The sequence below is a fragment of the Onychomys torridus genome, chromosome X (assembly GCF_903995425.1).
Source record: "Onychomys torridus chromosome X, mOncTor1.1, whole genome shotgun sequence".
NCBI lineage: Eukaryota > Metazoa > Chordata > Mammalia > Rodentia > Cricetidae > Onychomys > Onychomys torridus.
In genome coordinates, this window is record NC_050466.1 from 62,823,851 (window position 1) to 62,851,485 (window position 27,635).

Sequence of the window (27,635 nt, forward strand, 5' to 3'; positions counted from 1 at the left end):
AGAGACCCTGCCTGCTGAGTGATAGGATTTAGGGCGTGTGCTACCACTGCCTGACTTTTGTGTTAACTTAAAACGGCTTGCTATTTCCTCTGATCTCCAGGCAAACTTTATTTATTAACATACAAATAAAATATCACCACATTTCAGCACAGTAAAGTTTTTAAGTTAGTGGAGGTTGGGGAGCATTTTAAGGGAGACATCATTAAATTGGATTTCTTTTTTCAGACAAGGTTCTGGTTGCTGGGGGTAAACACGGGAGAGTGAGAATGCTGTTTAAAGATTGGAATGATATAAGCCACTGTCACTTGATGATAAACTAGATGTATTTGGAGGTGCAGATGTAGGAGATGGAAAGAGGGATCCTAAGTTTCTGGCTAGTATTCACTGAGATTTGGAATTGGAAACAGGCCCAAGTTTAGTAGAGGAACATTGAGAATGATTAGGCATTCTGTCTGAATAAATTATACTTTTGTACTCCCATTTTATGTCTCAACTAAATATTCATGGAGGGCCTATATGGCTTATTGAGGGGGGGAAGGTATTCTAAGTTTTATGGAACTAAAAGAAAAAATAGAATTTGTTACATAGGAATTGTATCACTGACTTGGTTTGAAGAGTTTTTCTCTGGAGAAAGTGTCACTTTAAGATGCCATTTCTCAGTTTGAGAAGTGATTCGTTTGGTAGAGTACTTGTTTAGCATGCACAGAGCTCTGGGTTTCATCTCATTAAAAAAGAGCATGGGTGTGGGGATGTGGAGATGGCTTAGTTGATCAGTTGATATGGTACCTGATGTGCAGTCATGAAGATCTGAGTTTGGGTCCTCAGAATGTACATAAAAATGAAGGGCTTAGTGACTGTGCCTGTAACCTCAGCACTGGGGGTAGGCTTAGGGCGCATAGACAGTTTTATCCCTGAAGCTCATTGGCCAGTCAACCCAGCCAAATTGATGAGTTTCAATTCTGGAACAGATCCTGTCTTTTAAAAAAAAAGTGGGGGCTAGAGAAATAGCTTAATAGTTAAGAGCACTTGCTCTTGCAGAGGACCTAGGTTCAGTTACCAGTATCCACATGGTGGCTCACAACTGTATATAACTCCAGTTTCAGGTGATCTGATGCCTTCTTGGGGCATCCATAGGCACTGCACACATGTGGTGTACACAAAATGCAGTGTAGTGGTACATATCGATTGATGATGCTTGCACTTTGGAGGTAGAGGCAGGAGGGTCAGAAGTTCAAAGTTATTTTCAGCTACACAGCATGTTTGAGGCCTTCTTGGGCTACATGAGAACTTTTGTGCAGGGGTCAAAAAGAAAAGAAAAACTAAACAACCCAAGAAAAACATGGACACTATTATTCATATCTATTTTGGTTATATGTTGTTAAAAAGTATTAATATTTTCATAAGACTATGCTCATTTTAGAGTATGAGCACTAACTAATAAATACATTGATTTTTTTCTTATATTCCTTACTAAATATTAAAGTTTTTCTGAAATTACTCTTGGCATATTAATAAATTTGAATTGAGAGTAGTTCCAAGTTTATACCAATGATTCTTATGGTAATGTCTAAACAACGTGAGCCTTACTAGCAATTTTGCTGGCTTTTGGTGTAAATGGTAGTTGTTAGTTAAATTGATTTGGACACTTACACCTCCACCTCCACCACCACCTCCTCCACCACCACCATCACCTCCACCACCTCCTCCACTACCTCTACCATCATCACCACCTACACCTAAACCATACCACCACTACCACCACTACCTCTACCACCACCTACACCTAAACCTCCACCTCCACCACTACCACCTCCACCACCGCCTCCACCACCTACCTCCACCTCCACCAAAACCAGCTCCTCCACCTCCTCCACCATCTACACCTAAACCTCCACCACCACCACCACCACCACCACCACCACCACCACCACCACCACCTACACCTACACCTACACCACATCACCACCACTACCTCTACCTCCACCTAAACCTCCACCACCTCCACCTAAACCTCCACCTCCACCACTACCACCTCCACCTAAACCTCCACCACCTCCACCTAAACCTCCACCTCCACCACTACCACCTCCACCACTACCACCTCCACCTAAACCTCCACCTCCACCACTACCACCTCCACCTAAACCTCCACCTCCACCACTACCACCTCCACCACCACCACCACAATAAATAAATGAATAACAAAACGTTTTGTTTTGCTTAAAAAACTACCTCTGAAAATAGGTAATTGGGAATGAATGAAGTTAAATTCGTGATGTTTCAAATTTCAAAAAGCAAGGGTGAAATGAAAAACAAAAAAGCCCAAGATGTGATCACCTGCCAAATCTGAAAGGAGTATACATTTCTTTCTGTACATTTGCATGATTAACCTGTTTCAGCTCCTGTGGTCTATGTCATACAACATCTGTTGCATTTTTCAACTTCTTTTATGCAATTTCAACTAAGTCTCATGCACTGTTGAACAGCATGTTAGAAGCTTCTGTGTACACGAGCCAGCTTCATTTACTCCATCATGTCAAACACGGGTATGAGAGACCCAGCAGGCATTTGTTAACTGATACATTCAGATGTCTTCCCTCCTGCCTGTGCTCAACTGTTCCCTTCCTGAGTTAGTCTCAAGTTCTTAAACTTGGTGGTAAATCCAGCTTTTCATTTAAACAAACTATGATAGTAATTTAATACAGGTCACATACTCTTGTTGTTGATATATTGTGCACCCTAATAAACTTCTCTGGGGTCAGAGAACAGAACAGCCATGAGATTAGACACAGAGGCCAGACAGTGGGGGCACACACACCTTTAATCCTATCACTCAGGTGGCAGAGAGCTTTCTGGACCTCTGTGAGTTCAAGGCCACACTGGAAACAGCCAGGCATGGTGGCACACACCTTTAATCCCAGGAACTGATGGCAGGAAGTAGAAAGGTATATAAAGTGTGAGGACCAGGAACTTGAGGCTTTTAAGAGTTCAGCTGAGATTCCTTCCAGGTGAGGACTCAGGGGCTTTCAGTCTGAGGATTTGTGGAAACAGGATCAGCTGAGGAGTTGGCGAGGTGAGGTTGACTGTGGCTTGTTCTGCTTCTCTGATCACCCCAATCTTTTAGCGTTCACCCCAATACCTGGCTCTGTTTTTTTTTTTTTTAATTTAAAAGACCATTTAAGATTCGTGTTACATACTCTAGCTTTTATAATTGTATATCATGGATAATATTTTGTATCTCTGTGGAAGAGACATTACACATGTAGTCTACCTGCTGTGGAATTTGTCTCATGCTTCAGTTACTTCCATTTTATAATTTTACTCATTATATAAAACACAATTTCAGTCTAAGTTGTTTTTTGAGGTTATCACAAATAATAATGATGAAAGAATAATGATGGAAATAATGAAGTATTTGTATAATTAGTTTAATAGAAATATATTTTAATAGAACTACTTTAATATAGATAATAACAGCTATGATTGAAAAACTATCTGGAAATATTTGTTAGTGCTAAGATGCATTTCACAAAAACATGGGATTGAAATAATGATCCTCCTTGGTAAATGGTAGGTGCACTGTGTGTGTGTGTGTGTGTGTGTGTGTGTGTGTGTGTGTGTGTGTGTTAAAACTTACTCTTTCTTACAACACATGTTCATTTATTGTTTGAAAAAGCATTGTAGCACTACCATGCTTGTGAAATGACATCCAGAATCAGTTGGATTTGAACTCTCATTTCTTCTATCTCTTAGCTGTGTTCTTGGCACTCTTAGCTTATACTTTTATACCATGAGACTCATTCTTATGTCTCTGCTTTAGGTTAGCATATATAGTTACGGGTTTCAGAATGGCCTCTTCATGCTTATGTGTCATTATTTGTTTTCTCATTTGTTCAGCATCCTCATCTATAAAGTGGGCAGGACAAGATCCTCAGAGTAGTGATTTGAGGATTGCATGAAATAATTTGTGGGACATATTTAGCATGGGACCTGACACAAAAAATTATTAAAAATGGTAATCAAAAATAATGCTTATCTTGGCCTTGTGTTATGGTACACATTTATAATCAATTCCATAATTTGAGAGGTAAAGGCAGGATGATCAGGAGTTCAAGGCTAGCCTTGGCTACATGAGATCCTGCCTTTAAAATATTAAGTAAATTTGCCTTTTCAATTCCCATACTGGTCAATAAAGTAAGTATGTCTATGACTGTAAGGTTTTGTTTCTAGTGAATGGGTATGTGAATGTGTGAACACAGACTGTTGGAGATCTTTGTATATGAAATGTAGAATGACTTAAAATACCTTGGTTATCAAATTATATTCCTCATATTTGGATGAAGAAAAGCATTTCTCCTAAGAAAGGGCTTCTGCAGAGAATAATTGGAAAATTAATTATTGAGTATAACCTTTGAAGTAGCTTAATCCCTGACTAGTGGACTAAGACATGATCAGTGGTTTCTTTCTCCTGTTGTATCATGCTGCATACTGCATATTTTAACCTAGAAAGCTTTAGACACTCAGCGACAGCAGTGAATTCTAGTCACTAGTCTCTCTGTCCAATATGACTGGAGGCTTGTTTGTTTTTTGAATGGAGTTGAGATCTCGATGCAAGAATAACTGTAGGCCTCCCAGATATTTTTCTGCTAGTCACTACTCATTACATACGTTTTTCATTTTCTCACCCCCTCCCCCTTCCCTGCCTTTTTTCTCTTTTGAGACAGTCTCATGTAAGCCAGATTGGTCTGCAGACTCCTGCCTCTGAAGTCCTTGATTCTGAAATTACAAGCCTGTGGCACCACACTCTGCTTGACTTTTTCCCTTTCACTGAAGAAAACTTATTCTAAGAAACATTAAATGCCTCAATATAGAGATAGTATAATCTAGAAACCTTTATCTAAAAATTAGCTTGTCTTTCGTTTTTTTGCATTCCAAAGTAATCTTAAGTTCAATTTTGAGGTAGAATAAAGGATGGGATATGGAATTACATTAATGAATTGTGGATATATTTTATCTCATTCTCAGTTTACTGCTTAAAATGTCTGCTTTGAAGTGCCTCATTTTAAAAATAAAGCAGGACACTGAAATAAGAAACAGATTATGTCTATCTTGCTAACTACAGCTGGTGACATTCTGTTGCAGACGTTGTGGGGGCAATGGCATGCTGGAGGGAATAAACTGAATTTAAAACATAAGTTCTTTGGTCATTTTCATGTATTTCCTTCCTTGCCCACACCTCTATCATGTATACCATCCCAGGATAGTGGAACAAGTAGTAATAATGATTGGCATGTCACCTCTGCCTCTCCATTAAGAACCCATGAAGATATTTTAAAAGAAAAACAGAAACTTTTAATAGTCCTGTAAATTAAAAAAATTCAAAGATTGGTGACAAACTCTAGGGAGAATTTCATTAGCAAGAGTAGATTGAAAAGCAGTCTTGAATGTCATGTTATTTATTACGCTCTCTGAAAACAGCTGAGGCAAAAAATAGCCAAAGGGAGCAGGAAAAGACCTGCATCTATGTTTAAAAATGGCTGGCCAGCAGGCAGCCATCTCACCAAGCAACTGGAGTTCTCAGTTTCCCAGTAGCCCATTTAACATCTATATTCTCAGATCATTTCAGAGACTAATGTGCCCCAAATACATAAAGTAAGGCAAGAAATAGAGATGGCTTGAGAAAGACATGTAACATCCACAGAGAAGTGTGGGAGCCACTAATACCAAGGTAATGTGCTCTAGAGCCTATACAGGAAAGAGCACATGGCATGTGTTCATTTGGCTTCTTGTTCAGAGAACTCTTCCAAGACAGTATAAGTTCAAACTAGCCAAGCCCAGTGAGGAGGGAGTTTGTTGGGCATCAGTTTTGAAATCAGGCTCTGAGTACATCCATCTTTATTTGAAGTTCAGGTGACTGTAAAGTCCATCTACCCAGTTTGCTGCCAGGTGCCAGTTGTGTTGAATTTCTTTTCATCTCAGTAATAAATATGAGGTTAAAAATGGTATGTGGGTAGAGGAGGACTATGAAAAAGGGAGTCAAGATAAAATGTTGAGATTTAAAAGCAACACCTAGTCTTGAAAAGGATTTCTGTATAACAAGCAGATGAAGTCAAGACATCTCCTTGGTCACCTGAAAGGGAACAGTGGAGATTTGCCCTATCTAGTGGAGAACAAACTGAACCTTGGCAACAAATTCAGGACTTGACTGACATAGGGGAAGGTGCAGAGACCTCAAATGGAACATATGAAGAACAACACTGATTGCATTTGAATAATTCACTCATTGAGTGGTCACTAAATATCAAATATCTTACTATGGGCCTGATACAGTAGGTATCCGTGATATAATACTGAACAAAACACATGAAGCAGTTATGAAAGGTACACCCAAAGATATAAGGTTTATAGTGGAAATTACTACAAAAATTGGAATAGAAACAATATTTAAGGTTATTAGAAGGAAATCTTCCGAACATCAGTACTTTTCAGATATTAGTTCAGAACACAAACACATGGATTTCTTCTAGAATATAGGCAGATGATTTCAAATTTTTCTTTTATTTCAAGGAAAAGAAATGACCTAAGAGAATCTGGGTATAAAAAAATAAGTTATCTACTTTAGAACAAAACCCACATTGGACAGAGACTTCTTTTCTAAAAACCAGAGACCATCATGGCATTCTTTCCCCTGTGCTGTCAGTTTAATCTATGTTAGAAACCAGCAGACCTCTGTGGGACGGGGAGATGCTCACATATGGAAGGAGGCCAGGTGATAACATCAGGTGTCATCCACCTTGTTTATGTTAGAGAGGGTCTCTCCTTGGCATGGAGCTCATCAAGTAGGCTAGGCTGGCCTCCGGGATATGCCTGTCTCCACCTCCCTGCTGCTGAGTTTACAAGTTCATGCGACCACACCTTCCTTTTTCTTTTCTTTCTTTCTTTTTTTTTTGAGCTGAGGATCGAACCCAAGGCCTTGCACTTGCTAGGCAAGCACTCTACCACTGAGCTAAATGCCCAACTCTTTTTTTTTTTTTTTTAAAAAGATTTATTTATTTATTATTATGTATACAGTGTTCTGTCTGCACATATCCCTGCAGGACAGAAGAGGGCGCCAGATCTCATTACAGATGGTTGTGAGCCACCATGTAGTTGCTGGGAATTGAACTCAGGACCTCTGGAAGAGCAAGATGTGCTCTTAACCTCTGAGCCATCTCTCCAGCCCCACACCTTACTTTTTAATATCAGTGGCAATGCCCTTTACCAACTAGGCTATCTCCCCAGATGAGCAAGCCTTCTTTTAAACCCTTTAATTTTTTTCCTCTTGAAAAAAATAGCTACTATATGGATTTCTTGTAAGACATTTCATTCTTAATAAGCATATAGATTTGTGATGGGAGTGTTCCAGGGTTTTGCTACAAGCATACAGAAAATCTGTAAGAATACAAGATTCCCTTCCCCCAAATTAATTAATCCTCCCTTCCTTCCTTCCTTCCTTTCTCACATTTTTCTTTTTATTCTCATACATGCTAAGCATGCCTTCTACCACTAAGCTGCATCTCAAGCCTTTCCATAAATTCTGTACCTGCCCACTTGCTGCATGCGTGAGGGTGTTCACATGCTAGGAAAACAGGGTAGTGCCTTAGAAAACTATTCAGAGATACATTTATGATGGAACAAAAACTGATTCAAATCAAGCATTTTAATATATGAAAACAATTGGAATAAAGGACTTTTAGTAAATGGTGAAGCCCCTGAATGTATAAGTAAAGTTGACAGAATAGCCTGTATGCATATAGTTATGTTATGTTTAACAGCCAAAACCTGTTCTTAGTTTGATTCAGCCAAGTGACAAGAAAACCAGGATCTAGAACTCCAGATTAGTGTAAAGTTTAAGGTACCAGTAATTTAAAGTGGTTATGGCATAATAATACATAGGTCAGAAGCAAGAAAGTTCTGAAAGTAACTCTAGAATGTGTTTATAAGGATGCTAAGATATAATAGTTACAAATCATCACTAAAGGGGATTGGGAAAATTGATTCAACATTTAGAAATTATATTAAATCTGAAACTGTTCACTTTCTCATTTGCTAAAATAAATTATAATTGGATAAAGATTTAAGGAATGAAATCATTAAAATATCAAAATGCATAAATATGAATAGATAACCATGTTCAAGCAAGGACTTGGAGCACAAAAATGATGCACATAAATTACAAAGGCCAGTTATTTCAAATTTGATCTTGTATTATACTCTACAATAATAACCTTAAGTAGTTCAGTTTGGCAACAAGTTTTCATCTATGAATCTGTATAAATAAACAAACAAATAAATAAATAAATAATAGCAACCCTGTTAGACTTCATTTTCTTTACTGGGTAATAGAAAACTTCTCTAGTCAGAGCCAGAAAGATGGCCTAGTGGGTAAAGATACTTGTTGCCAAACTGAACAACCTGAGTTTGATCCTTGGGGCTTCCATGATGGAAATAGAGAACTAGCCCTCATCAATTGTTCTCTGACCTCTGCACTTGCACTGTGGCATGCATAGCCAACCCCCAATAAATAACCAAATGAAATTAAAATTCTAAAAAACCTTATCTGATATCATCATTGAATTAAAAAATATTCTTTTAAGTAATGATATGATGTTTTGGCACTGGTCATGAACTGGATATTACCTACTGCTCAGGGGAACTGTGAAAGTCGTGTGTTTGGGTATGTCAGCATGGCAGTATGTTTTAGGCACCTTTAGCATTCATGACCTTTGAACCATCTATATCACTACAGCATTTGCTCTGGAAATGAAGATGCTCCTGTTGGTGGATGTTCATTGATACACTGTTTAAATATTATTTAAATTATTAAAATTATTTAAGTCTATTACAAATGGAGCTTTAAACAGTTATTTACCAACAGGTATAAATGTTACTTATACAATACGAAGTGACGTACACAACAATATGTAACAAAGCATACAATTCCAAGCATAATATTCCAAGTTGAGAAAACATACTGAAGAAGATATACCAAACTGTTATATGAATAGTTCTGGATGTTGTCTTTGTTTTATTTCGTTTACAGCCTGTACTTTTGAAGACATTGGCGGTTCAGATTTATGTTTCATGCATATCATGGCAGTGTCTGTTCTTTTTCACTCCCTTTCTTCTCCATCCTTGGCAATGTCTCCAGGGTGATAAGAGAGGATTTTGAAACAAAGAAATGGTAGATAGAGATGGTGGTCTGTGTTGTTTCTCTGCTATCCCCAGATAATTGGGATCCCCAGTTGGGATTGGAGAATAATTTTCCCTCTGCTTCTTTTTCCTTTTCAGGAAACACATGAAATTGTGGCAATCAAGAAATTCAAGGACAGCGAAGGTATATATGCATTTTTACTTCTGTAATTTTTTTGTAAATAAAATGTGAGACAGGTGGGGTTTAGTTGGTTTGACCCTAGCCCTGTGATTTTAAAATCATAACCCCAGGGAGGGAGCATAACTTATTTATTATCATGCTTTACTTTGAGATACACCATGCCTCATGATATTAGAATATCTATTTGAATTTATAATCAAGGGTGGAATTTTTGCTCCAAAGGCTAGATAGACTTCTATTTGACTTTATGTTTCCATGTAATCTATGTAGCTTACAATAGAAAAGATGATGAAAAGCAAATGCATCTGTAGTTCCCACGAGTAGTGAGTGCTGTGAAAGATTGGGCATTTGGTCACTGTGTTCTCCAACTCCTAGTCACTGCAAGAGATACAGGGATAAGTGAGAGGCGGGACAGAGATGGGAGGTTTTTATATTTAGAGCCATTTGTTGAGAGAATGAAAGATTTTCAATAAGAAATACCATATTTGGTGGTCTTGAACACACTTCTAGACTGCTTCAAATGGAGTATTAAAATTCTCTGCTGGGCAAGAAAGTTTCAAATAAAACTTTATTAATATTTTACTAGTGCATTAGTTTTGAAACCTTAGCCGTTAACTCTTACCCAGACAGACTGGTAAGTGAAAGTCTACATGGCTTTTGAGGAGCTTTAGGCAGCAGGTTTTCATGGTTCTTAGTACAGAGACCCCAGTCAAAATACTTTCTAAATCCTAGGCTAGTTCCCATACACATACTATACTATAATGAAGCAAAAGTCTCACAAAGTCTTGTGTTAATGGGGTACTGTGTTCTGCTTTCCCTGGTTTGTGTAAAAATCTTAAAAAGTAGTGCATTGTGACATCAAGTTGCAACCCACCATATGAAAAAGCAGTAAAAGGCATCAGCATCAGCCTCTGTATCTAATGTGAAGCCTGAAGATAGACAGCATAGCCTGGCTTCATTGGTGCACATTAACCAAACACTTTAACACACCAGCTTCTATATCACCCTCACCTCAGATACTGAGAAAGCAGGAAATAACAAAGAGAGCTTGCTAACATAAACCTGTCTAGAATAGCTTCCACAGAATTTGATGTAACTGAACTACGATGTGCTACTTATGTAGAGCACATGCATATTACCCAGGGCCCTGTGCAGCCATTTGTGAGGACAATCTTAAAGGAAGGCACTGGGAAATGCTTTTTAGCTTATTCTGGGATACAGTCTGCTTGGAACTATGTGCCTATGTGCCTATGATCTAATGTAAGCAGTTGCCCTGGCTAACCCACTGTGAGACCATTGGAAATAGGCTCATTGAGCAGTCTTTAGACTAATGACAAGTGAGGCACAGACAAATGATGACCAGTGATATACCAAAAGTGATTGTGGACTAGAGAGATGGCTCAGAGGTTAAGAGCACTGACTGCTCTCCCAGGGGTCCTGAGTTCAATTCCCAGCAACCACATGGTGGCTCACAACCATCTGTAATGAGATCTGGTGCCCTCTTCTGGCCTGCAGTCATACATGCTGTATACATAATAAATAAATAAATCTTAAAAAAAAAGTGATTGCAACAGAAGGTCAAAGCACCACCCTTGCATGTGTATGCAGACTTCTGACTGTGTTTACCTTTAAGGTCACATTGGCAAGCTGAAAAGTAATAATTTTCATGAGATCTTCAAACAAAATTTGGCATAAGGTCTCATGTAACCTAAGCTTGCTTAAAACCTTGAGAGGTATAGTACTGTCTTCTGTCTCTTTACCCTGTTCCTCTAGCAAGAAGACTATCTTACTTAATAGAAAGAAATGATACATGTCTGGTGACCAACTCTTTTGGAGTGTGAGTTATATATAAATACTTTCATATAGATGAAGTTGTCTATTGATCTCCTTTGTAAACTATTATAATTCAAAATTTCTTTCATTATCTAAATTTCAACCAGGTCTGTTATAATAAAAAATGAGTGCTCTGATAATATTGTTCTCATTATCTAGTAGACCTCAACCATTCTTTTTATTAGTTACTATGAAAATTCATATTATTCTAAATCAAACATTTCCAAATCTTTGAGAACATAAGTGAAACAATTCTATAAAAGTAATATTAAACTTAAATTGAAATGGGGCCTGTGGTTGGTCTGACTGCCATTCACATGAATGTTTCTAAATAGTCTCTAACTGATGATATGCAGGAAGTGTTTTTGAGAATATATACCACCTTCTAGTAGCTTTAAAAGATTATAATAATGTCCTACTGTCCTGTTAAGATTATATGAACCCAAAAAAATTTGTGTAAAACTTTTTTGAAATACTTTATTTTTTTAACTTAATTTAAATAAACATTTTATTTAACTTAAATAAAATATATTATTTTATTTTAAAATATATTTCCAAGTGGACAAGTTTTAAGTGCAAAAGATATTTATTATCCCAGAATACCAGATTGCTGTTTAAAAAAACACCCATATTTTCATAGTAAATAAAAGGTTGAAATTATGAAAATAAGTTTGATTTATAGTCAGTACAATTTTGATCATAACAGAAACTCTGTGCTATTTTAGTTCTTAAGAGAATTGAGGATTATCTTTTAAGCAGCAAAGTCAATTTTTACAGTAAAATTGTATACTAGCTCAAAATATGGCAAAAGGCTTTGTCAGTTTTCTCTTTTAGTATTTTATCTTCATGTTCAAGTTTTTAAGAGTGTTTTAGAATTATTTTTACTTTGTATCTATGAGTGTTTTGTCTGAAGTATGTATGTATGTATATATGTATTTATGTATACCATGTATATGTCTGGTGCCCATGGAGGTAAGAACAGGGCATTGGATCCCCTAGAACTGGAGTTATGGGTAGTTGTGAACCACCATGTGAGTGCTGGGAATCAAACTAGGGTCCTTCAAGAACAGCAAATACTCTGTTTTTGTTTTTGTTTTTGTTTTTGTTTTGTTTTTGTTTTTGTTTTTCGAGACAAGGTTTCTCTGTGTAGCTTTGCGCCATTCCTGGAACTCACTTTGGAGACCAGGCTGGCCTCGAACTCAGAGATCCGCTTGAGGCAAAGGCCTCCCGAGTGCTGGGATTAAAGGCGTGCGCCACCACTGCCCAGCCCAGGAACAGCAAATACTCTTAAACACACACACACACACACACACACACACACACACACACACACACTTGGCCAAATCTTGGTGGCAAGCACCTTCACCCTGAACCCTCTTACTGGCCTTGGGTCATCATTCTCATATAAAGACATACACCAAATTTATTGAACAATCCAGGAGTGCCGATTTAAACTAGATGGTTTTGAAATAGCAATAATTACAAAGTACTGTCTATTAAAGCTTTAGGAGAAAATGTAGTCAGAATTTATTTTTTAATTTGTATTTCAACTCTCCTTTTAGTTCTTTGGACTGTTACCTTTCTTTGATGAATGAACAATTCTCCTTACTTATCACATGGTATCAGTACGTGGCTAACTCCAATGAGCTGTGCAACCATCCATGTTTAATTGCAGAGCAGGGTGGAGTGGTGCTAGGTCTTTTCTCTGCTTTTATAGCAAATAAAATTGCTGGAATTTGCTTGTTTTCTATAAATAGTTTTCTCTTGAAATGAGTTTATTTCTTTAATTTTTATGGAATGTTTAGTTAATCATCTAGTCTTCCCTTCAGTTGATTTTATTCTTATTTTTACCTAGAGACTAGATGACTTTACTCTGCTCTCTCATCTTGTATGATGCTATAAAACAAGAATTCGTGATATCTAAAGTCCAAGAACCTGAATTTTGTGTAAGAGTGGCCTTAAAACAAAATTTCCCAATACACTGTCTCAAGGCTATGGTCAGGTTTTAAAATTTCCAACATTTATTACAGAAAGAATTTGATGAAATGAGCTGTACACCCTGGCTACTCCTGGTACTATCACACTTCCTTTTTATGCCCAAACCAGATCTCTTTCAAACCTCAGGGATTCTTGTAAGATTTGGCGACATTTCTGCACCTTTTGTGATTTCATAAATTTTCTCTGTTCTTTACCTTGTCCTTCATCTCTAAAGATTGAAGAGTCTTTATCTTTTTTGGTACATAAAACAGTAACATCACCATTCAACCCTCCCTGGCCACATTGATTGTCCCGCTGCTGTCCTGTCTTCAATCAGAGCAACCAGAATCAAACATGGTACCCCTATGGTTTTGTTCAAGGATGGACTGACTTTTCTTTTTCATTATATCTGTTTAAAGGTCTGTTTTGGGGGCCTCTTTGGCTATACAAAGATGTCAGGTTTGTGATTTCATAAAGTAGGTTACAGCTATTCCTGGATTTCTTTTCCAAACCCACGGTTCTTTAAAAATAGGGTTACAATAGAGTTTCTGCTGATCTTTAGATTTTTCTTTTCATCGCCGACTTATCTTTGAATTTCTCTTGCTCCTGTGAGCTTTCTTCTTCAAACCTGCTCTCTTTTATTTTAGTGACTCCCTTGATTTTGAGGTGTGTTAACTTGACTCAATGGCAAGCCTGCAGAAGTAGGTCCGCTTTTGGTTGTTCTTAGTTGGCATCTCTTTTGTTCATGTCACTCTGTCCTTACTAGGTTGGATTTTATACTTACTGCTCATAACTTTTCCATAGTTGCTCTTGACATTGACAACCCCCTCCAATGATAACTGTTTTTATTTTGTTTGAGGCAGGATATTGCTATGTCGTCCAGGATAGCCTGAAATTTAATTTTCATCCATCCATCCATCCATCCATCCATCCATCCATCCATCCATCCATCTATTCATTCAATCAATCAATCTCGCTCTCTCCCCCTCTCCTCCCTCTCTCTTTCCTATCCCTGACTCTTCCCTCTTCTCTATATTTTGAAAAAGGAGGTTGCTCTGTAGTCAGGGTTGACTTAGAACTCACTGTTTAGCCAAGGGTGCCTTTGAACTTGTAGTAGTCCTCCTGCCTCAGCTTTCTGAGTGCTAGGATTACCGATGTGAAGCACTGTGCTTGGCCTTCTTTGGTGGTACCTAGTGATGAGATTGGTTATCATTCTTAAAGACAGGTGGAGAAACATTGACTTTTAGAACTAGGAGAGACCTTTAGAATAAACCAATATAACCACAGTCCCAAGTTATAGGTGAAGAGCCGGTATGTGTTTCTGAAGACCCGGGAGCTTCACTGACTATTTCTCCTGGTCATACTATGTTCGTTGGCTATGTAGCTTTAGCAGCCAAATAGCTGGGTCTGATAACAAAGTCTAGGTGTCAACCTAGGTGTTTTGACTCATTCTCCAAAGTTCACTGTGATATACCATGCCACCTAAGTCCCGATGTTCAACTCAGGACATGAGGTTGATTGTGACTCTGAGTCCATGCACCCTGAGAAAGTTAGCTATCCTTGTTTAGCACTCAATTCTTTATGAACTGGAGAAAATAGCGTACATAGCACATAAGGATTATCTTAGCTAGTGGTGACTTGGGGATGAGAGGGTCAAGGATGCTGATTTTTATGGATTGCCCTATGATTTTTAATGCTTTGCTGCTTTCTGCTTGTTTTAGAAGAAGGGCACATGTCAGTGCATTACCTTCCTCCATCATCCCATCATTTAGTACCACAATTTTCACTATTAAGTGTAGGGCGGGCTAGAAACCTTAAAAGTACGCACAGAAACAAAATTATAGGATATTCCAAGTAATAACAAGTGCATAGTTTGCTTGCACTTTGGGAATTAATAATTCCATTTCTGCCTCCATTTCCAGTCATTACAGTCTTAATGCTCAGGTGCTTACTTATGGCTGGCATAAAGGAGCCTCATTTCCTTAAAAGGCAGCTCAAATGAGGTTTTTTTGCACACTATGTCCTAAGTGATGTTCTCATGTCCCTCCCTACCCCCAAACTCTCTCTCTGTTTGTGTGTGTGTGTGTGTGTGTGTGTGTGTGTGTGTGTGTGTGTGTGTGTTTGTGTGTGTGTGAGAGAGAGAGACAGAGAGACAGAGAGACAGAGAGAGACAGACAGACACAGACTGGAAATAGAACTAAGGGCTTACACTTGTTCAGAAAGCACTCTACCACTAAGCTATATCCCAGGCTCTCTTTTTAATTCTTTGTTTACTTTTTGTTTAGAGACAGGAAGCTGCCCAGGCTGGCTTTGGACTTGAGATTCTCCTGTTTTAGCCTTCCAAGTAGCCAGGAATACAAGCTGATGTCACCAGGCCTAGTTTAGTGTATGCTTCTTTTTGAAAAATTATTTAACTTATTTCTCTCTTTATAGACATTCAGAATATAGCCTTTTATTTAAAATAACTCCACTTAGGTGGAACAAGTATAAATGAATTATATATTTATCAATTACCAAAATTCACTGAGGTTTAGGTTTATCATAAAGACTTTGGCTAGAGAGATGGCTCCGCTGTTAAAGGCTAGGCTCACAACCAAAAATAATCAGAAAGACTTTAAAGAAAAAAATCATGTATTAAATTTATTTATTGATAAAGTTTATAATCAGAAATAATTCAATGAAAAAATCACAAGTATTAGATTTTTTTACTGATGAAAATGTAAGTAACTTGCCCATAGTTGCATGTTACTGCATAAATTGCTTAAAAGGCAGAATATAAATCTAGATCTCCATAATTCTATTCCAGTGTTCCTTCTATCATCACTACTTTATTTTTCTTTATTAAGACATTTTTTATTCATTTTACATACCAATCACAGAACCCTCTCCCTTCTCTCCTCCCACTCCCCCCCCACAAGCCCTTTCCCCAAACCCACCCCTCAAGTCTCTCCTCTGAAAAGTCAAGGCCTCCCATGGGGAGTAGGCAAGGCCCAGTACATTCAGTTGAGGGAGGTCCAAAGCCCCTCCCCCTGCATCAAGGCTGAGCAAGGCATCCCATCATACTTAATGGGCTCCAAAAAGCCAGTTCATGCACCAGGGATAGATCCTGATCCCACTGCCAGGGGCCTCTTAAGGAGACCAAGCTACACAACTGTCTCCCGTATGCAGAGGGCCTAGTCCAGTCCCGTGGAGTCTCCACAGCTGTTGCTCTAAAGTTCATATCATCGATACTTTAATTTGGACATTTCAGAGTCATTTTATCTATTAGCACAATGAAACTGCCACAACTTGATAATAATGCACAACACTCTCTTTTTGCTTGCTTTTTAAATGCCAAGAGTTCCCAAGCATTTGATCAGGGAAGAAACACCAGCTGTATTTACTTAGCAACTTTGTACTCAGCTCCAGTATAGCTTGTTGATCCTTTTAAGGATTTTGTGTATAGACATACACACTGTTGACCCTAAGTACTATTAGTTTTCTGGATTCCTGATTTTTCATATTCTAGAAAAAATCAGGGAAAATGAGTTTTGTCTTCTACATTATCTCACAAGCAGCCCTTTCAAAGTCCTCAAAGGAAAACTGAAAGCATTCTACTCAAAATGGAGGGGACAAAGTGCCTATATTGTTGGCCACCCCTCCCTTTCCTACTTCCCACATCTGAAGTTGGGGAGAGCTAGACATATATGCACAAAGATCTCCTCACTGGCCCAGCTCAAGCATTTGTAGTAGGAAGTTCTCACTGTTCACAGCTCTGCAAAGTTGAATGTATATTGAACAAAAGAGCTGAATTAGTAAGCAATAGGTAGGAAGTTGAGCAGCCTCAGTCCCAAACTCCAAAATGTGAAATGTATTCAAGTTTATAACTCATTGAGTACTTGTCTGTAGCATGAATCTTAAAGGTACTTATTAATAAAAATGAACCTGGATCCAGGTATTGGGGTGAATGCTGGAAGATCAGAGAAGCAGAACAAGCCACAGCTTTCTCACCTCGCCACTTCCTCAGCTGATCCTGTTTCCTCAGACTGGAAGCCTCTGTGTCCTCATCCAAATGGATCTCAGCTGAACTGCTGCTCAAAAGCCTGAAAGCTTAACCAGCCTAAGGCTTCTAGTTTCTGGTCTTCATGCGTTACATACCTTTCCGCTTTCTGACATCACTCCCTGGGATTAAAAGGCTCACTTTCTAGGATTAAAGGCGTGTGTTACCACTGCCTATCCTCTATGTTTAATATTGTGGCTGTTCTGTTCTCTGACCCCAGATAAGTTTATTAGCATGCACAATATTTCGGGGAACACAATACCACCACACTTGTCTGATACTATAAGTGGGGAAATTTCATACTTGACCTCATGTGATATGTTGGAGTCAAAACATAAGCACACTGAAAACATGGTATAAAGTTGCCTCCAGGATACAGACATATGAAACATAAATGAATTTTGTGTTTGAATTTGAGTTCAAATCCCAAGAGATCTCATTACACACACACACACACACACACACACACACACACAAGACACACACAGACACCACACACACACACATACACACACAGACACCACACACACACACATACACACACAGACACCACACACACACACACACATACACATGAATTGAAAATATGTAAAATTTTAAATACTTCTTAGTACTAAGCATCCCAGATCAGGGTCACTCCTCTTGTATCAAGAAAAATGATGAGCTGCTTGTGAGAAGAAAGCCCTACATATAGTGATATAGAATGGTAGCCTGAGGAGTCCTCTTACTTTAGGATCTGGGAAATCCCCATAAGGAATGAAATTTTACTAAAGAAGCCGAAAGAACCAGTACTGTCAAGAGTCTGGGTAGAAGACTGAACATTCTGGGCTCTGTGCTGACAAAGGTTAGGGTTGTTTGGGCAACTCAAAGACTAAGGTGAAGGGGACATGAAATTGGAGAGCCTGATAAAGCTTCTCATGGAGGCTGGTGGTTGTCCCCAGGCCTTAGCGGCTAGGGCCACTGTAGTGTTCAATGGTAATGAAGACCGCTGACTTATACAACAGCTACCCTTTGCCCCTTCACAAATTCAGCAGGTCCCCAATTGCATCTCTCCCATTCTTCCTGTCATGTGGGATTCACTGTGCAGTTCTTCTCCCTCACTCAGAAGGGCCACTGCTTCTCCTACTGTTGGCCTTCTCTACTGCTGCAGCTTATTTCCACACAGGCAGCATCCATGTCCTTTACTAACCTGTGTTCCAGCAATCTCCAACAGTTTCCTAGCTGGAGTGCCTAACCTATATAACCCAGTCACAAAGAAGTATTGACTATGTTTCCTGATGGTCACAGATTCACTGGTTCCACAGAGCTGTGTTTCTACCAGCCTCTTCTTTAAACTCATTTTGGAGAAGGGCTAGATGAGGGGCTGGACAGAAAATCAGCTGATAAGCATTCTTAACTCTGGTTTAGAATCTTTCCTTTTCTGCATCACAGCCCCCAGCTAGCTTTTTCCCTCTCGGGTGCTTTGTGTACACAGCATGTCTTCCTGAAAGCAATAGGTTTTCTTTTCGCTGTCCCAGAATTTCAGTTTCTTTCTCTTTAGACTTAAGACATGCCAGAAATGGAGGTCCCCACAACATAATCTCACAAGTCTGGATTTTGGCCCCTAACCAAAGCCTTGAGGCCAAATATGATTTTTGCATTCACAATTTCAAAGTTTTAGACTGGAAATATGGCTTGCTACATAGCACCCTGTAATCAAGGCGTATCTCTATAGCCTAGACTATGAATATTCATATTAAATGGATTAAACAAAGAGCATAAAGAGTCTCATATCAATTCCATTTTGCCTCTGAATGAATTTGTTATAAACTTAGAACAGGTTCAGTTTTCCAACTAGGGATTTGAGAATTATGAACCTATGTTCTTGAACATACATATTGAAAAACACAATACATAGAATTTTCCAGTCACCTCTAAAGCTATCATAAGCATATATTTAAAGTGAAATATTAGCTTCTTGTTTGCCTGCCCATTAATCCATTATCATCAACGTGACTTCTGTCCTTCCTCCATGTCTGTAGAAGTTATCACAAGTGAAGTTGATGGTATGGAAGGGCAAATCCTGGTACAGCCTAAGTTCTTCATCCCAGAGCAGCTAGACCATCTGGGATGGACAGATGGACATGCCATGGGAAGGCAGCAGGAACCCACAGCAGCTGCTGTTCAGAGAAATAAGATACTCTTAAGAATTCCCTGTGATTTGGCCATGAACTGCGTCATGAATGTCTGATGCACAATCTGCGCTCACTGAGGTGATTCACAAGCAGCCTGAAGAAGAAAATGCTCTTTTAAGCTAAAACTTGAAACCAACCATAAGACATCAACTGCTACACGTTCTGGACACAGAGCCGCCTCTATGCATTGATGGGGTTGACTCTCAGCCCTTTCAAATATTTTCTTCCCCAAAACAGAATGGGCTAAAATGATGATGAATTCATATGCTCTGTCTATAAATCTATGGTTTGTTATAACAAAATGAAAAGACAAGCAAAAAATGGGTTTGAGCTGTTTGAGGAAGCCTTTTCTTTGCTGTTTATTTTGTTTTGGGCTTTTTGGGTACCTCATGTCCCAGGCTGTGGCCTGGAACTTAACATCCTCCAGTCTCAACCTCCTAAGTGTTGGGACTATTAGTATGTATCACCAGACCCAACAAAGTTTCTGATTTTCTTTCTCTCACCAAGAAAATGTATTAATATTCTATCTGTGGACTTCTTAAGGAGAAGATATTGTCAGTGCTCTTAAAATCCTTTGAATGGTAGCTTTGCAAGCTTTAATGTATTTTCTCTTTACCATTGCCTGTATTCTAGAAAATGAAGAAGTCAAGGAAACGACTTTACGAGAGCTTAAAATGCTTCGCACTCTCAAGCAGGAAAACATTGTGGAGCTGAAGGAAGCCTTTCGCAGGAGAGGGAAACTATACCTGGTGTTTGAGTATGTTGAGAAAGTAAGTCATGAATTGCCAGTGTGCAGATTCACATTATTGTTTTGGTTTTGACACTATTGAAGAAAGTAGTATTACTTAGTATGACTTATCAGAGTGTTCATAATCTGAGGGTCTTAAAAGGAAAATATCTCCCACAGTCACTAGATGCCCTGAAATAGATTTGGGGATTTTGTACAATGTAGAAGCATTCAGATGATCTTAGGTTTAAAGATCGTAGTGGGATGGTGTCTGAAGCCATAGAATCTATGTACAACAAGTAGTTTTCAGATTAGTTTTATTTCAATTAAACATGAACAAAAGCTCTGCAGGAGAAACAGGTGAATGGACAGTATGATAATGGATGATAGAGGCACACATCCGATCCATGCAAGCAGGAGCTGGCTCCTTCACTCAGACCCACGATGATGAATGACCAAAGCAGAAGCAGGCTTTTGGGAGCTGCCAGTCTTCTGGCTTTCTTGAGGGAATTGTAAGGTAAGGCCTGAAGCTGCTGTTAAGATCACTAGTAACACTTTGTAAAGAAGGTTAACTCATTAACGAACGGTTTAATATTGTGACCTAAGGGCAAAAGGTTAGCTGTCTCAGAATTTCTTACAGAGCAACTGACTGAGCAGTTGCCTTCAACTGATTGCAGTAAGAGGAGCCTGGTGAAGGTGGTGTTGCTGTGTGACTAGGTGGCTTCTGAGGATTACATGGGCTGTTACCTAACACAGACTAAAACAGGTCAGTTCCCTGATGGGTCTTACGATGTAAGTGACAAAGAAAGCAATGCTTTCAAGAAGACCTGACCTGGGAATGGAACTTTAAGTTCATTCAGCATTTGCAAAGTGTTTTTTTTAAATAAACCATATAAAAATAGTAATTATTAGCACAATTTAAAATATACAAGACTCATTTTAATATATATTTTATTGAAAATATTTTTTCACATATGTTCTGATCATGAGTTTCCCTTCCCTCGACTCCTCCCAGCTCCTCACCTCCCAGTCCACTGAACTCCATGCCCCTTCTCTTCCCCGCCCCTCTCTCAAACAAACAGGCAAACAATAACAACAAAAATAGAATTTAAAAGAGAAGAAATGCACATACACATACACAAAAACAAGACACATAAAAACACACAATCGGAAACCACACTAGACAAGCACATGAGTAGTAAGACAAAGAATGGCCAAAGAAAAAGTCTAAAGAAACAGCCTTGAGTGTGTTTTGTATTGGCCATCTACTGCTGGGCACAGGGCCTACCCTTAGGTGTGCTTACTATACCCAGTGAAGGCTCTGTCATTTTAAATCAACTGTTCGTTACTTTTCCAACATCTTTTTTTCTGTGTTAGCTTTGGTATTTCTCTATCAAAATAAAACTAAAAATTTTTTGTTTTAAGGAAAATATTGCTGTACTAGGATTATAGAGAAAACATTATGTTTATTTTCTAGTTCTCATAAATACTTGGGCAGTTTTCAGTTTTCACTGCCACATCTAGTATTTCAGTCTCTTTTTACATTTCTGTTGTATTCATGGTGGTGGTTTATGGTAAATTACAATTTAGTATATCAAACAGAGATATCTCTTCTGCATATCTGTTTTCTCTCCGGGAGAAGCGATTTGACATGCCTGAGATCTCTCTGCTCCCAAGTGACAATGCTGTGACCAGTATTGCAGTCTTCTGACACTGAGGCCTGGGCTTCTTTCCCTGCCCCTGTGATTCTTGGATGAAAGTTAACCATTCCACCTGCCCACCAGTGACAGTGCCTGGCAATCTACCGTGAGTCTCGGGAGCATAAAGAGAAAGATGTTGAAACAGGATAGGGAGTTGTTAGCTGAGACTCACAATTACAATGCCTTAAACAAAATGGGAAATCTCTTTCTTCCTCACAAACATACAACGGGAGATACACAGGACTGAAGGGCAGCTCTACTTTCTTATCTTTAGTGTCAACTCCAGCTGTCACATCCTGTTAGCTAGTGTATAGTTACATGGTCACACTTGCTGCAAGGCAGAGAGGAAATGTACTCATCATTCGGAGTATCTAAGTCTGTGGTTGAAAACTGTATTCCCTACAGAGTAAGGAAAAATGGCTGTGGAGAGTGATAGTATCTTCTGCTGCTTAGGAACCTTGAGTAAAACACGAACTGAGAGATAACCATTATTTCTGTATTATTCAGCCCTCCTATGACTCCTTGTTCTTGGCATCTCCTATATGTATTTCTTAATTAGAAAAAGGCAATTTGCATAAAGATTTTTTAAAAGCTACAAACATTCTTTCAACATTTTAACTGAAACCATAAATATATATTGAATCCTCTATAGAGGTAGGTTGAGGAGTTTTGCATATTGATCTTCTGATTAAAGTTCTTATTAGTCTTTGTTACATACAGCATGCTCATAAAGGCATCTTTAAATGGAAGCAAAGGCTCACACAACTAGAAAGCAATCTCCGTGCAGAACCTGTCAGTATTTATGATTATCAGTTGCCAGCACCTGTTCCTTACCCGTGCTTTATGCATGTCTGTCACCATTGACTAGACAGTAATGCATTTTGCGGCTTTCTTTTGTTAGGTATTTCCGAACTATTAAACATGATTTTTATATGCGCAGCAACTCTCTTTTTAAAGAAACATTATTTCAGTGGCTGATAATGATATTTAATTATGTTAAGATTCTTGAGAGCTTTCACAAATTTCATGTGGGTTTATCTAGTAGTGTTTCTCATATTAGACAAAGCTGAGCAATGTAAAAGTATTTATTTGGGGCTAGAGTTGTAGCTCAGTGTTAAGAGTGTTTAGCTAGCAATGCAAAAATAAAACAACAATTAACAACAAACCCAATAATGTTAACACAAGTGGCTTGCATCTCAGTTGTTCTTTAAGATAGAAAATAGTACAGTGCAAAAAGTGGCTGGTGTAGCCTGCATCTCAGCACCCAGTGAGGACAACAATGGTTCAGATGCATCTCAGTACCCAGTGTGGCCATGGTTCAGATGGCATGTGTGCAGCAGAAGTGCTCTGTGTAGATTCTTCAGTTGACATATAGATTCTTAAAAAGACATGTGTCCTGGTTTCATTTATGTTGCTATGACAACATATCCTGGCAAAAAGCAACTTAGAGGAGAAAGGAGTTTCTTTTTGCTTACAGGTCCAGGTTATAGTCTGTCAGTAAGGGAAGTCACAGAAGCAGCTACACAAGAGCTTGAAGCAACTAGTCATATCATACCCGCAATCAGGAGCAGCGAAAAAGGAAGGCATGCATTTTAATGCCTAGCTAAGTGCTCAGCCAGTTTCCTGTACTCTTTCTACGGTTCAGAGCCCCAAACCCAGGAATAGTGCCACATACTTTCAAGCTGGGTCTTTCCACATCAATGAAGGCATTATGACAATCCCCCCACAGACCTGCTCACAGGCCATCCAGACTAGGCAATTCTTCATTGAGACTCCTTTCCCATTGTGTCAACTTAACAATCAAAACTTAATTTTTATAACATGTACAATAAGATTTCATAAAAGCAATGCTTTTCTACTGCTTCATCAAGGGCATCTTTAGCTAATTGCTCTTTTGTTCTTTATTTAATGTAATGGCAAGGGTCATTTGGATTCAGAATTCCATTGTCTTGATTCCTGTTAATGTTCCAGCAATTTACCCATTATTGCTGTGTACCATCAGTGTACATGCCAATAGTGAAAAAGACAACCATCTGAGGATTGTGATGAAGATGATGTGACTTCATGAGCCTATGAGCAGCATCTGTGCTTCTGTGTATCCCCAGGTTACCCCCTGTAAGCTGCTTCTCTATTTGAGTACCTTCTCACATAGGCTAAGGTTATACTGTGAGCCCTGTTGATGTGTTTTGCAGAACAGATGGACAATCTTTGGTTAATGTGGTAATACAACTTTGGTTAATGTGGTAATACAATGGAGACTGGAGACTGGCTAAGTGAAGTTTTGGCTTAGTATTTCTGGTGTTTTGGGAGACAGGGTATCACTATGTAATGTCTTCTAAATGCTGGGGTGACAGATATGTACCACAATACCTGACTTACCAGAAAATTTTGCATGAACCTTATGCAAACTAGTCCCTGACTCCACTCCAGATTGACGGTTTTGAATTGTTTGGAGATTGTGTGTTTTTTAACAATATTTTCTCCTTTAAAATATTTCACGTTGGGGGGGGTGTGTGCCACAGTGCACATATCAAGGCCAAAGGACAATTTTTGTGGAGTTAGTTGTCATCTTCCACCTTTATGTGAGTTTCGGGATCAAATTTAGGTTGTCAGATTTGCATCAATTAGGCAGCAAGTGTCTTTACCTGCTGAGTTATCCCCACTGACCCTCAATGGTATTTTCTAGCCTATTTCAATTTTTATAACAAATGTATAAATCTAATCATTCTTCTCTCTCACTCTCCCCACTGTTGTTGGTTTTTTTACTCTTTAGGGGGACCCACTACCCAGCTCCCAAATAAATCATACACAGAGGCTTATACTTAATTATGAATGCCCGGCCATAGCTTGACTTGTTTCTAGCCAGCTTTTATTAACTTATCCCATCTATCTTTTGCCTTTGGGCTTTTACCTTTCTCTATTTCTGTATACCTTTGCATTATTTCTTACTCCGTGTCTAGCTGCATAGCTGGGTGACTGTTCGAGTCCTCCTCCTTCTGTATATTCTCTCTACCAGCCCCACCTATCCTTTCTTCCTCCTGCCTCACTATTGGCCATTCAGCTCTTTATTAGCCCATCAGGTATTTTAGACAGACAAAGTAACACAGCTTCACAGAGTTAAACAAATGCAACAGAAACAAATTAACACACCTTAAAATAATAGTCTACACCACCTCCCTTCCACTTTCTCTCTCCCTCTCCCTCTCCCCTCTCAGTATTAGAGGCAGCAGAAAGGAGTAAAAAAATTAATTTCTCTTAAAGGAAAACTTATATTTAATGCTTTATCCTGATCCACCACAAACTAAGCTATATATTAAATGCAAATCAAAAAATGTATGTTGGATGAATCCTTATATAAGATGCTATAGATTATTAGTACATTATTGATAGGCTTGACTAATCTTGAAGATGAATGGCTCTGTATTTACTTTTAGAATATGCTTGAATTGCTGGAAGAAATGCCAAATGGAGTTCCACCTGAAAAAGTGAAAAGCTATATCTACCAACTAATCAAAGCTATTCACTGGTGCCACAAGAATGACATTGTCCATAGAGGTGAGTATAGGACTTTTGAAATGACAAAATACTAAATAAAGCAACTAAAGTTCAAGATTTACAGTCTTAAGAATATTTCTATTTAAGCTAAACATATTTTGAAAGTAAAGATATGAGAAGTCCTTTGCTCTTCAAGTCTCCCTCTCTACCTACCAAAGGGCAGCACACAGGTTTATTTGGATATTGTGGTGACATCTCTATTTGTATAACCAAGTCTGCTGTGACTGTAGTAATTAATACCAGTGAGTCAGCAGATGCAAAATTTGAACTTATTCTGGGTGGAATCAAGAGGCAGATAGACAATTTCTATAGCGTTTGTGTCTTATGGTTAGACCAAGTAATGTGAATCAACTCAAAAGCAGGCTTTATAAGTGGTCTTATGTCACTGACCCTTCAGTAGAGCTTTCCTTTCATTCTGTTTTAGATCAGTAATCTCTAATCTATAGCTTCACCTCCTGATTTCTGCCCCCTGTTGGTGGAAAGTGTCCCTTGTCTCTAGGTTGAAGGTATAAATGGTCTTGTATGGGCCATGATTATACTTCTCTAAACTATATCACTTTTCTTTAGCACCACAAAGTCAGTGGTTTCAGTAATAAGAAAAATGATTTGCTTGTTGTCATTTTGACTAATTTTTCTAATAATCTCACTTACACTGGAAAGTTTATAGCAGTGGGATACAATTTGATATAATAATGACGCTAAAATGCTTATCAGAAAATGCTGACATACCTATTACTTGTCTTTGTGTTATCATCATCATCACCATCATTATTATACTAAATTTATCTGTACAAATGTGCAAGGATAATCACCTCTAAAGTAGTCTTCCTTTTAAGAGTAGCTGAAAGGTATTATGAAGATTTCCAACTTCTACTATTTGACTCTCATAGTAGTCACCCTATTATCAAGATTGTATATGTCAAGGATAAATCCCCAGGGCAACTGACCATCTAGTATCTTAGATAATGGTTCTAAAAACAGCCTGTGTTACACTTTAGGATGTTAATGAGGAGCTGAGTTAAGTGTATTTCCATTAACTGTGATTTGATTAAATGGTAGGAAATAAGATTCTGAGCTGGGGCTGTAAATGATAGAGTGCTTGACTAGCATGCATACTTTGGTTCTGATTCCAGGATTTGAAAACACAGTCCCATGACTGGGAAATCTTTAGATCCCACTACCTCTGTACTCACCTCATTTTTACCTCTACTATGTAATATAGATGGTAACTACTGTACTCTTAAAAATAACGTTGTAGCTGGGCATGTTGGTATATACCTGTGTTCTCAGTGGAGATGGGAGGATTGGGAATTCAATGTCATCTTTGACTATATAAGAGTTGGAGGCCAGTCTGAGATATATGTGACCCTATGTCAACAAATAAAATTGTGAGATGCCTCTCGGTAGAATAGTTCCACTTCATTTTCTGAAAATTTCTGCTTCTCAACTCCTATAACATCTTTACATGACCTATTGGGGAAAAAAATGGAAATCTTAACTTGTCTGTTAGTTGTGAACCACATGGGAAAGCTAAATAGGTATGTGAATATGGGAATTATACAGAGAACATCTTTTATAAAAAGGTTTTCCTCCAGTAAATATACTGTTTACTGGTGTGTACATTTTTTTTTTTTTTTTGGTTTTTTGAGACAGGGTTTCTCTGTGTAGTTTTGTGCCTTTCCTAGAACTCACTTTGTAGACCAGTCTGGACTCACAGAGATCCGCCTGGCTCTGCCTCCCAAGTGCTGGGATTAAAGGTGTACGCCACCACCACCTGGCCTTGGTGTGTACATTTTTAAAGATAGCATGTAGATGTAGACATTTTAGATTCATTCTCCAAAAATTTGTATTAACTCTTTATGAAGCAAAAATAGTTTCTTGAAGTATATTGGCCTTAATTAAGGTGTGTCCTCAACATGCTTTAGGCTCTAGGTTCAATCCTTACCAGAGAAAGGGAGAGAGATATGTTTTTGGTTTTTTAGGAATCTTCATGGTAATTGTAGTCTGTATGTCTCAAAAAGAAATTAACTGTTCCCTCTATCAAGATAGCTCTTTCCTTGCTCTCCCTCTGTTCCTCTCCCAACTCAACTGTTCCTTTCCCTCATGTTCTCTTGCCACCTCCCCTTACCACCACCACCCCCAACTCCCAATTTACTCAGGAGATCTTATCAATTTCCTCCTTATGGAGTTAGGGAGAAACCTGGTACTAGGGAAATTCCCAGGAACCCACAAGGATGACCCCAGCTAAGACTCCAAG

General features: G+C 38.5%; 1 protein-coding gene across 2 annotated transcripts in view; it reads left to right on the forward strand.

The window, feature by feature from the left end:
- Window positions 1-27,635, forward strand: part of Cdkl5 (cyclin dependent kinase like 5) — a 174,940-nt gene that overhangs the window by 100,007 nt on the left and 47,298 nt on the right. For both annotated transcript variants that reach the window (XM_036173941.1, XM_036173940.1), the window contains 3 exons: window positions 9,331-9,376; window positions 20,030-20,166; window positions 25,258-25,378. In XM_036173941.1, the coding sequence (XP_036029834.1) occupies window positions 9,331-9,376; window positions 20,030-20,166; window positions 25,258-25,378 (304 nt within the window). The remainder of the gene's footprint in view (window positions 1-9,330; window positions 9,377-20,029; window positions 20,167-25,257; window positions 25,379-27,635) is intronic.